The sequence below is a fragment of the Bemisia tabaci genome, chromosome 3 (assembly GCF_918797505.1).
Source record: "Bemisia tabaci chromosome 3, PGI_BMITA_v3".
Lineage (NCBI taxonomy): Eukaryota > Metazoa > Arthropoda > Insecta > Hemiptera > Aleyrodidae > Bemisia > Bemisia tabaci.
In genome coordinates, this window is record NC_092795.1 from 59,368,522 (window position 1) to 59,381,118 (window position 12,597).

The window sequence follows — 12,597 nt, forward strand, 5'->3', positions numbered from 1 at the left end:
GAGGCGAATTCTACCGTGCTGAGGGAAAACGCCGTTTGGACTTTCGAATGTTGCCAAATTTCCCCCGATGAAATATCTATTTTCTTGGAAAGTTATACATATTGTTCCTCGACATTTTCAGGTAGTTTGGATTAAATCGCGAATACAATTATCCAAAAAAGTTTATACAGCGTATTCACAAGTCGCCCAGAAAATGTGTTGTTTTTCGAACGAGATTTGGCAACGTCCAAAGGGTCACACGATGTTTCTCCTCGGCACGTTAGAATTACTCTTGGTCCAAGTGACAATCATCACATACCTACTTCAATCCGTAGGATGCGACTATTTTAACGTGTAAGATCTATTTTTGCCTATTCTCCCAATTGAAGGCGAACAACAAACTTTTCGCCTCTGGCTGAGGTGCTGCCGTGCTGCAAAGGGCGTTGGAAGAAAAAACAGAGCCGTCGTAGATTCAACACCCTCTGGAAATTACTTCATCGAGTACCAAGTCAAAGCGGCTTGATGTTTCGTCATGCATGTTTTCCTCTCTGCTTAATTTGGCACAGACAAATGAAAGTATTGCTAGCACGCAAGAGACATGTAAATTTCAGTGGCGTGGTGTGCTTTGCGATATATCGATTGTTATGCCATTTAAACCTGTGGAAAAGGATCGATAAACAGGGTGTTCGCAGCGAACACCTTAACAATCGATTCTTTACCATAGGTTTAAATGGCAGAACAATCGATGCATCGCAATTCACGCCACGCTACTGGTAAATTTTAGTACGTCTATGAAGCGTGGAGCTGAAAAAGAAACTGTTGCGTCGAACGAGCGGGTGGAGTTTCTAATTCATTAAAGCCACCGAGCAAGGGCAAAGGGCGTTGATTTTTTTCAGCCCCTCCGCTGCTTGAAAAGTGAAGTGGTGCGTGCGTTGTGCTTCACCGGAGAGGTTTAAATAATTCCGCGAAATAGAGCATTTTTACACGCCTTTGTCTCTCCTCCAGGCGAGGCGAGGGGAGAAAAGGAAAACTGGATTTTGTACTCATGAAGTTACCCCTCTTCTTTTTCCTCTTCTTCCTTTCTTTTTTTCATTTTAATAATTGTTGGTGCTGTCAATACGTTCACACGCCTGTTAGACGTATTCTTAATAATTACAAATTAGCAAAGTTAAGGCCTGGCCCCCTTTAGAATTGAAAATAGTATCATCTGACCTCTGCCCATTTTCTGGATGGTGGGACAAGACCTTCGTCTATAATGATTATCTGTCTTAATGTCGAGTCTCAATTGAAAACACCGTGTTCACTCACTCAACATTTTTTAAAGGTTTCATAGTGGACCTCTCACTGGAAAAAAAAAAAAACACATTGGATCTAGAGTCTAAACTCTTAAAAACATCGACAAGAAAAATTACTCTTGATTCAATCAGAATCTAGCATAAAGCAAGAACCAATCCTCTTAATTTAAATTTTCTTAATTAAGCGGATTTCGTTTTGATTCAAGGAAAAATCCGGTTGAATCAAGAGTATTTTTTCTTGTCAATGTTTTCAAGAGTCTGGACTCTAGATCCAATATGTTTTTTTTGCCAGTGCTAAATGCGTTCAAATATATTTAAAATTTCCACAAATTTCCGGATCTATTCAATGCAACATTTCGAAAGTATTCTTTGCTGAAAGTAACAAAATAAACCAAATTTTTCCGCAGAAATTAATGGACAATCTTTGTCATGGAATCCTCAAAATGCGTCAAAATTGAATTAAAATTCCAAAAATTTTCTAAGGGAGACCCAAACCTCCCGGTTATAGGGGGGTCAGCCCCTCCCCCCAGAAAAATGACCTGGATGCGCCTATGTGCTTGTTACGGATGCGGAAACTGAAAGCTTCACCGGTTGATCCGCAAGTGCGTTGAATTGGACGCGGAATGCGACTTGAAGAACGCGCGACGACTGAACCTTACTGATTGACTAATTGATTGACGCGGGGTTTTTCAGGTGTTGCCGAACGGGAACCTCGTGTTCGCCCCTTTCGGAGCCGAGGACTACCGGCAGGAGGTCCACTCCCAGGTCTACGTCTGCATGGCTCGCAACTCCGTCGGCACCATTCATTCCCGTGACGTCAACGTCCGAGCAGGTGAGAACACTCATTTTTCCTAGTGCATGTTTTCACTAAACTCCTAATACATATCCAGGAAAATTAACTGATTCAACTAGAATCAGTTGAATTGCATTTCATTTTCCCTTATTTCCTCCCGTGTTTTATTTCTTTTAGACACACTGAAAAAAAAAAAAAAAAAACACATTAGATCTAGAGTCCAGACTCTTAAAAACATCGACAAGAAAAAGTACTCTTGATTCAATCAGAATCTATCTTAAATCAAGAACCAAGCCTCTTAATTTAAGCGGATTTCGTTTTGATTCAAGCAAAAATCCGATTGAATCAAGAGTGTTTTTTCTTGTCAATGTTTTCAAGAGTCTGGACTCGAGATCCAATGTGTTTTTTTTTTCTAGTGCACTGATAAAAAACTGCGGCCGGGAAAGCCGCACTTACGGTCTACACCCAGCCAAGGAATTTTGTGAGAATAATCTTAATACTCAAGTTAAAATTCACTGACATTCTTATGACGCAATTTTATTTCATTTTACTGCTCTGACAAAAAAGTTACAGGCTACATATATACGTACCGTCCGCGTTCCGGGCTCAAAGGTCGAAAGTTCCGGGTGTTGCACCCGGAGCAGTCGAAGCTACGGCTCCAGTACCCGAAACTTCGGCCCCTCAGCCCGGAACTGACAGTATGTCTACATAGTTTTTGATCGGTGCAAGAAAATGAAGCAACATTACGCCTCAAGAATGTCGGTGAATTTCAACTTAAGTATTAAGATTATTCTCACAAAATTTCTCGGCTTAATGTTGTGTAGTTTTTTGTTATGAAGAAATAAAACTTGTGAGGAAATCAGGCAACGTTTGATCAATCAGTCTATCGTACTGTAAAGTAATATCAGAAAATGAAAGCAAAAATTTCGAATTTCTGTATTTTTGTTCTGAAGAGCGCTGGGCGTTGAGTTCTCTCGGAGACATTGAATTTTGATTTTTTCATCTTTTTCATATTTTTTTAATTATGAACAGTTTTTACAATTAATTTGATGCCTATTTTGTAATAAACCTAATAGCAAGCATTATTTTCCGTACTCAATCAATTTTGCTCTCTTTTTTTTAAACGGAAGTATACATAAAGCCAATGAACGATACAACGACCTAATAGCACACTTACTATCCATATTATAATCTGTGCCCTTAAACCAGGTTGAAAACTTTTGTTTCAAATTCGAAAAGTCTCATAATTTCGCAAAATCTTCATCTAGATGTTTTAGCGTAGAACTTAGGCACCTGCACCAGGAGATGGCATGTTCGGACAGCTAGTAGACGGTATACGAATGTTCAGATATCCCTGAACACCGTATCTCTGTTGTATATCTTACATGATATCTTTCTGGCGGAGATTCACCTTGAGGGAATATGCGAATCGTCTCTGCCCGTGCTCTAAGCCCTCTTTCCTCTGGTCAGCCCACAAGACGGTTGGACTGATATCAAATTTTCCGGGGGCCCTCCTGATAGAGACTCAAAAGAAGCCCGAGAGGCTCTGCGAGATTCTTTATGAAATGCCAAACGGGGCTCCCAAATTTTGCAGAAAATGGCCTTTTCCGCCGGATTTAGAGGGTGGCCACATGGCGGCGAATTTAGGGGGCGGCGAATTCTGCAATTTTTTTAAACGTATGTATAAAAAAAATCGGATTCAGAAAAAAAAATTACCAACGAGAAAAGGCGACAAAATCTCTTTTTCCTGTGAGTATAGTAATTGCTAATTTTGTCGTCTTTCGGTGATACAAGAGACTGCACCTTTAATTAGCCGAGTTAATATAGAAACGAAACACGCAATTTGGCCTGGAGCGGCGAGGCGCAGAGAGGAATGATGATGAGGACTTGATATGTAAAGGAGAAGCCCTCGGCGCGGCCGCGGTGGTCGGCATGTAACACATATTAGCGCCTACAAGACTGCATGAATACATCACGCATTGCGTCAAACACAGTGCGTTCAGCGCGAAACGCATAGCGCCTACAAGACTGCACGAATACTTCACGCATTGCATCAAACACAGTGCGGTCAGCAGTGGTCGGCGTGAAATGCATAGCGCCCACAAGACTGTAGGAATACTTCACGCATTGCGCCAAACACAATGCGGTCAGCGCGGCGCGGCGGTGGAAGTTGAAATTATTAAACCGCATTTATGTTCGTTCTTTCATAATTTTTTCGTTCATTTCTTGTAATGGAAGGCCTTGTCTACACAGAGATAGGTTAACGGAACTTAACTTTCGCGCTAAGTTCCGTGAAATTTTGCCAGTTGTGTCGATGGAGCTTTCTCAAAAAATGTATCCAACACGAGTAAACGTGTCTTATGCACCCTTCCCCTCCGGCACGTCCACTTGATGGTTTTTATTGATGTTTCAAAACGAATGAGAAGGAGGCGGCAAAATACAGGCGGCCCATGGGCGGCAAGTTGGTAAATCCGGCCCGGGAAAAGGCCCCCTGCGGGACCCTAGCCTCCATGCAAATAATAAAAGCAAGTTATGAGGTATATTGTCGCTCCGTATCGCCGGATATAAGAAAGTATCTCAATTTCCACGTGAACCCTGTTCTTCGTATTACTATATGCCTCGCGGGGCTCATTTGGAAATGGGGAGACACGCCCTTACACTGAAATAAAACATCGGACGTGGAAGCCGTACTTACGGGCTATGTAGACATATCGTCCGCGTTCCGGGCTCAGAGGCCGAAAGTTCCGGGCCTAGCACCCGGAGCAGTCAAGGCTCCGGCTCCAGCACCCGGAACTTTCGGCCTCCGAGCCCGGAACGGACGTATGTCTACGTCATCCGTAACTATTCTTTCAGTGTACGTCGGAGGAGCGACGATATTTGCCAAGAAGTAAGACAACGCGGGTGTCGCGGCATTTTCCATCTCTCGACAATTGAGCTTCTCAAGCATCTGTCCGCCCGTCCGTCGCGTCGCGTCGCGTCTTCTCGTTCTATGTTGAGCGTTCGAGGGTTCTCTCATACCCCGACTCTGTTCAGTGAGTAATGTGCATTCAAATACCGCCGCGCCCGCCCCTTCGAGTCCGGCGGTGATCCGAATCAGACGTTTGAAGGCGGCGAGCAGGGCGTCTGTTCAATCTGAAGTGCCGCTTTCAGCCTTGGGCTCACCCGCTCAGCATCGGGATCAGTTTACTAATCGGAGGTTCTTGACGCGGTGCCTCTTCATCAGCCTCACAGTGGCGTGGTGTGAACTGCGATGTATCGATTGTTATGCCATTTAAACCTATGGAAAAGGATCGATAAACGGGGTGTTCGCAGCGAACACCTTAATAATCGATTCTTTACCATAGGATTAAATGGCATAACAATCGATACACCGCAATTCACGCCACGCCACTGCAGCCTCCGATCGTCGTTTCCTCCACGAAAGAGCGTAACTCTTTCCGGGAATGCTTAATTTCCTCTCGCAAATTGCATTTTTACCATGGGAATTTTGGGCGTTCCGAACTGAAAATTTTGTTCAGTTTTCTTCAGATCCTGCGCAAAAATTCGAGAAATTTTGGAAATTTTCGTCCGGGGAAAGACATAATGAGGTTCAAATTATTTTCCCCCTCTATATATGTTTAGAACCGCTATAATCTATATTATAAGCTTATATGTATAAAACCGCTATAATTATGTTCTATATATGTATAGAACCACTGTGTCAGGTACTATTTTGAGTTTATTTCACGTCCTCAAATTTTTATTTTAATGAAGAAAAATTTCTCTTGAGTAATACATGAAAAACGTTTCCATTACCTACTTTGAAAGCGTTTTTCCGAATGTCTGACGATTGTCCCATCCGTAAGAGGGTGAGGCCATCATTCTCATATCGACGGTGAAACTACCACCAGACCACGCATCTCGGTTTGCGACGTTGTAGACTTCCTGTCATACTTTATTTTTTAAATGGAATACTACTCATCGTCAATTCTTGAAAATCTCCGTGTTTTTTCTTCTCTACGCGAAGAAAACTCTGTGAAAGTTTCAAGAAATGATATTGGCATTTTCTCCTTCAAAAAATAAAATGGGAGCGGGGACTCTTAAACACCGCAAACGAGATACGTGGTTTGGTAGTTTCACCGTCGATATTCGCTTTTTTATCACGTTGTCTCGGTGAAGGCAGCAGCGGGACGTCATGAGGACGTCATAATTCGTCAGTTCCCGTGCTGGAATTTTCGTGAACTTGATCAGCCCTGGAGCTTGCCCAAAATTTATCGAGTGGATCGCCGCATGGGTGCGGAGTGTCGCAAACCAGTCTAGACCAAGCTCGGCGATAATTCAATTTTCTTACTTGAGCCCCGAGGATATTTGATCCTGGCTCAGTCAACTGAGGCATGGAGAGAATTATTCCATTCGCCCTGTGTTGTCAGCCTTCGGGCAGGGACAAAAGAATATGAGGAGCCTCCGCGTGCACGTTAACTTCATCTTCGTTGAAGACGCTGGGATGATACAATGTAATCTTCTGCATCTTCCTCCTCCTTGAGGGTGCTGAGCCAGGATTTAGAAGTTAAACGTGTGTGCAGCCTTCTTCATTTTTAGACTAAGTTCTCTCGAAAGAAGAAAATTGATTATCACCGAATAATGGCACGAACAAAATCGCATTTCATTTTATTAATGCAAATTTAAAATTTAAAAATGTCTAACTGCAAATTATACCCGATAAATTGAAATATCTTCCTACTCTAACACTAACTCAACGATTTTCAGAAATTTTTGAAATGATCTCCAAACGTTTCACTTCAGCATAATTATGTGCAAAGCTAAGCTTTGAAAGATACTGATTTTGACTGTGATTCGATCGAATTTTAAAATTTCATATAAAAGCAGGAGTCAATTTGTATTGCATTTTTAAGTTTATACATCTATCATTGGCGAGAATGTCCTTTGTGGCGTACAGATGTATGTTGCCACCAAAATTTTACGAGTTTACCTATAAACATACAAAATATAATGGAAATCCGAGTCTCGACTTTGCCCAAAATGTATTCACGGAGTTTCCACGGCGGCGCACAGTGGATCGAGTCGATCAGAGAGGTCGGACATAAAATTTTTGACTAAAACTGCATATTTTGATGTTTATTTCGTCACATTTTAATTTTAAAGGGTGCCTTCAAGAGAAAATTTTTAGGAGGAAACCAATGAAAACGCTTTTAGAACCTCTAAAATTTGTAAAAACGAAGTTATACGCGTTTAAAGTTTCCAAATTTCGTCCGACCTCTCCTATTGACTCGATCTATTGTGCGACGCTGCACTGATTACCATTTGACTACGTGTGATTTATCGATCGCCTTGATCAGTGACGCAGGACATCTGCACTTGACGAGCAATAAATTCAACCTCGGCTCGGACTCTTGTGAGAACTGGCAGCGAGTAAACGCAGCTTAAATCAGAGATGTCCATTAGAGTACCTATGTAGGGAGGGTACGGACAGGGTCCAAAAGAACAGCCATCCATTTGAAACGAAAAATTTCACTGCCGATCTTCAGATTTCAATATCAATCCAAGATGGTGAATGTTTATAAATGAGCGTTCTTCCGCAAGAAATGGGTAAATTTTTGCCGAAACCAAGTCAAATATTTCATTTTTACCAAAATTACGGATCGTAACGATTGAAATAATAAATGACTCCGGATGATTTGAATGGAGAGATTGGCTGCCTTTTTGGGCACGAGGAGCTCCATCACCTAACCTCAAAAGTACCGACATGTTCGTACTCTCTCTATATCGTCACCTTCCGGACCACGTATCACAAGCGTCATGCGATGTTTCAAAATTTTCGCCGCTATCTCGTTAATTTTTTAACAGAAAAATTGTCGGTCGAATCTGTTTGAAAATGTCACTGAATATTATCGGCGAGCCAAAGAAAATTCAGTGAAATTTTCGGACAGCTTCGTTGAACAATTTATTTGTAAAAAAATGAAATGGCGGAGGAAATTTTGAAACGTCGCATGGCGCTTGTGATACTTTGGCCGATGACGATGTTTAGGTACTCTAGTGTGCACAGCCCTTCTCGCACCACAACGCCTCGATTATATCGTGGATTCTTCCCGACATTTCACAACCGGGATGAGAAGATTTTGAAATCGGAGCGGCAGTTTTCGGGGCAGGAGATTGAAGGCTCTGTCGGAGACCCCGGATTGAGTCCCGTCCCGCGGTAGTGGTGGTGGTAGTGGTGGAGAGGCGCTGTAAGGCGTCGGGTCGCCCGCGGGGAGGGAAGTGCCCGCGCCAGTGGCGTGGCGTGAATTGCGATGTATCGATTGTTATGCCATTTAAACCTATGAAAAAAGATCGATTATCAGGGTGTTCGCAGCGAACACCTTAGTAATCGATTCTTTACCATAGTTTTAAATGGCGAGATATCGATAATCGATTATGTACGCCACGCCACTGGCCCGCGCCTTCGGGAGAGGGTGGAGGTGAGCGTAGCTGCGGCTGTGGGAACGTGTGACTGTTTTTGTAATCCACCTGGACTCAGCTCCGGTGTTAGTCATCCTGTTCCGCGCCCTGCCCCTCCGCACCCCCGCCGCCCAGCGCCACCCGTGCTAAGATGGATGCTTCCACCCTGCTGCCAAACCTGTCACCTCTTAACTCCAGGCTCCTAATTTGAGGGCTTGGAAACGCTCGTATTATCAGGATCTTGAAATGAGGTCATGCGGCGTTGAAATAGGTGTTGCGGCGCTCCTTACACCTCAGGTTGTCTACAAGTCCGGAATTTCCGGAAAGTTCGGAAGTAGCACTGATTTTTAAGGGCGGTCCGGAAGTACTGAAAAAGTGCGGAATTTCTCTGTTGGAGGAGGTACTGAATTTCTTGAGAATATGCTGGAAAAGTACTGTAAAAGCACTTATTTTTGACCCGCCTATTTTGGTAGACACCCTGGACTCACCTACGCGCACCGCGGTCTAATGAACCACTTTTCACGACTTTTTCAGAGTTTTCCGGGATTTTCAAGAACTTCCTCTCCCGAAAACTTTACCATTGTGATATTGTTCTCATGTGGACCAAAATTGATGTGTTTCAATGAACATTGCACATGAACCCATCGTTAATCAATACCCAGTCAGATTTTCAAAAACGGTCAAAGTAATTAGTCCTGCGAGTTTTTACCAGAGTCATATCTAGGACAGTGCTGCCTTGCTAAGGAGGAACGCCGTATGAGCCTTCAGACGTTGCCAAGTTTCCTCCGATAAATACCGAATTTACTGGGAAAATTGCGAATATTATTTTCCAAAATTTTCAGACAATTTTGCCCGCAATCTAATCTAAATTATCCGAAAATTTCAAGGGAAAATATGTATGAACGTCGTCAAAAATTCATGATTTATCAAGGAAAATTTGGCGACTCTCGAATGGCCATACGGCGTTCTTCCTTAGCGCGGTAGCATATCAAACTAAACAAATTGACGAAAAGTGACACCAGGAGTATTACCATGCCAAACCTTAACCTTAAGTCGTATGGAATGCGTCGGAGTCACCCACGTCGATTCTCGTCGGGAATCAATAACTGCTCCAGCAGCACGTAATTAATCAAAGGAGTCATTTACATGTCGCCTCTTCCACGGGATCGCAAAGCGATCAGTCATCGGCACTGCGTGGCGCCCTTTGGTTTCGCGTTTTCGTGAGATAACTGTGCTCTCCGGAGCCCGCAACGGTGCGGTCATAACGAGCGATTTTTATTCGAGCCGTCGCGCGTCCGTCGCGTCGCACCCAAGCGTGAAGCGCAGTTCGGGCGAGCGCCCGCTCGCGCTGCTCGGGTCAAAAACGACAACGGGAGAGCTTAATGCCCACATGAGTGGCACCTCAAGCATAGCGCCCCAGGAGGCATAGCCGAACCCACTCGGAGCCAATGTTGTCGCTTTAAAAACTGGAGAAAAAAGTGCCCTCGCCATATGACCCGTTATCCCTTCAATTTTTAGTCTACACTGGAAAAAAAAACACATTGGATCTAGAGTCCAGACTCTTAAAAACATCGACAAGAAAAAGTACTCTTGATTCAATCGGGATCTAGCTTAAATCAAGAACCAAGCCTCTTAATTTGAGCGGATTTCCTTTTGATTTAAGCGTAAATCTGATTGAATCAAGAGTATTTTTTCTTGTCAATGTTTTTAAGAGTCTGGACTCTAGATCCAATGTGTTTTTTGTTCCAGTGTAGTACAGAGATCTTTTAGGAACTTAACTTAATGAACCAGGTGGTGCTTTTGTGCCAACTTTCAAAGAATTAAAGGCATTTTCTCAAAACCTACAGTCCGTCAAAGTGAGCTTTCCGTGCGATTTTCCTTAGAATCAGTTTTGGCCCCTAGTCCCCCAGATTTTAGCGTACCCCAAAATCGTTTGACGTGCACAAGGAGACCATAGATATGGTCTTTTCTGCAAATTTTGAATGAAATTGAACAAATAGATTCTGAGATATGGCTGTACACAGATTCGGGGGACGCTGGACGGACGGACACAAATTTTTCCAAATATGGTTATTTTGACTCCAGGGACCTTAAAACGTCTAGAAATGAAAAAATTTCAACTTTTTTTCTTTTTTTTCTTGAAGGATGACAATATTTCCTCTACCCTAGGGGAGCGAGAAAGTAACAACTTGGTCACTGGTACTGAACTTCGGCTCACATTGAACTCCGAACTTTTTTTGGTTCAAGTAACCTAGTCTTTTGGATTTGAAGCCTAACGTGCGAAACCACGTATCTCCACTGCGGCGTTTCAACATCGGAGCGCGTTTAACAGAAAGGAACCAAGCCACACCGGTTATTGCCACATTTAACCGGGCAATTTAATTTTTTACGAAAGAACTTTTGTGCGGATTCCTTTGAAAATTTTAGGGACTTAGCTTCGTACTATAGGAAAAATTCACTGAAATTTGCACGAAAATCTGCACAACCGTTTTCATATGAAAAATGAAATTGCCGAATAAATTTGGCAGTAGCTGACGTGGTTGGGTTCCTTTATGTTTAACGCGGCCCAATTTCTGCTCTTTTTTTCTTTTTTTCTTTTTGTTTGGGAGGAGAATCCAGCCCTTTTTATAGCTTGAAATTTATGCAGAATATTCTGCTAATAGAGAAGAAAAATCAAAGACGTTTTCAAAAATTGCGTTGACTAGTTTGCCATGGAAATAATAAAGTATGACAGGAAGTCTGCAATGTTAAAACGGATGTGCGTGGTTTTTCACTTTGACCATTGATACAAGAACCGCAGTTCGACGTCCGTGATTAGAAACTTCGGTTACCTGAATAGAAAAAGTTCAGTTTTCATTATGAACCGAATTTCAGTACTTGCCAATGAATTTGTTTCCCCTCACAGTGACACCCAATCATACAGCGATGACTGATGATATACATTTTTTACCAATGCAATAGGTTACTAGACAAGGCTTGAAGCAGAAGAAGACGTCACATGTTTTATCTTCAAAATCTTACTTTAAAAAAAAAAAAAATCACTCGACGAAAGATTTGAAATCAATTCCTGGACGAGATATTAACAAGTCCTAGAAACACAGATCAACTGGAAGTTCGATTATACAAATTACGTCATTTGTCTTTTTGCCTTTCGGCCAATGTCAATAGAAAACGCTCATATCTTGTTCAGGAGTTCCTCAGACTTTCCGTCGTGTGATTCGTTTTCCTTGTGGAATTTTGAAGAAAACACGCGGTGTTGTGCTTTAATACTTTATCTAGAGGCCCATTTTGACAAGTTTCATATGTCTGCTATCTGTATTAATATTTGTAGATAAAGGTATCATAAAATGTAGTGCAGTTAACAGTGAACAAAACTGTCATACTGTAAGAGATTTATGACAAAACTCCGTGGCTCAATAACTGCAAGGTACCAATCCTGTTTAAAACCTGTAACTTTAAAGTTTAAGAAAATTAGAGACTCGTAATGAAACCATAAAACGCCCATTAAATTATCTGCTCAGAAATGTTTCCACCGAAAGAAGCATCCTCATAATCATAGTTTTGCCCGAACGGACCTCATATTCATCGATCCAACTTCAGTTCTCGGGAAGAAGAGTATAATCATGTGTAAATTATGAGCCAAATAAATGTTGGATGGGGTTTCTTAAAACGATGAAATCTCTATGATGAACTCACTGAATGATTTTTATTGCCTTTTCGCTCTGTAGGTGGTTCCGTGGATGAATTAAATTTTTTGAGGAATCATCGACCCTCTATATATTTCACCTATGTTGATGTGTGTGTCAAGCAGGACTCTGAAGTTGCTTTTTATGCTATCGTAAAATAGATTAGTAGATGACAATATTTCCATCAGTCTGATGCAACACGCAACGCAAGATGGCTCCATATTATGTTTCAATGGTCTACCTTTTATTCTTAACTGCAGAAGAGTCTTCTTTCACGGTATTCATAGCTTGAATAGGAATCTCTACGTTCCGTTCGAGAGTGCCAGTGATGTACTGAGATATATTTTTATTCTAAAAAGATCGTGTATAAGTTCTCCAGTTCGAAAAAATGAAGGCTCCAATTTTTCAG

The 12,597-nt window shown here is 42.1% G+C and overlaps 1 protein-coding gene across 39 annotated transcripts in view; it reads left to right on the plus strand.

The window, feature by feature from the left end:
- Nucleotides 1–12,597, plus strand: part of Dscam1 (Down syndrome cell adhesion molecule 1) — a 165,276-nt gene that overhangs the window by 11,554 nt on the left and 141,125 nt on the right. For all 39 annotated transcript variants that reach the window (XM_072298954.1, XM_072298957.1, XM_072298924.1 and 36 more), the window contains exon 2: nucleotides 1,968–2,106. In XM_072298954.1, coding sequence (XP_072155055.1) covers nucleotides 2,052–2,106 — 55 coding nt within the window. In that variant the 5' untranslated portion in view covers nucleotides 1,968–2,051. The remainder of the gene's footprint in view (nucleotides 1–1,967; nucleotides 2,107–12,597) is intronic.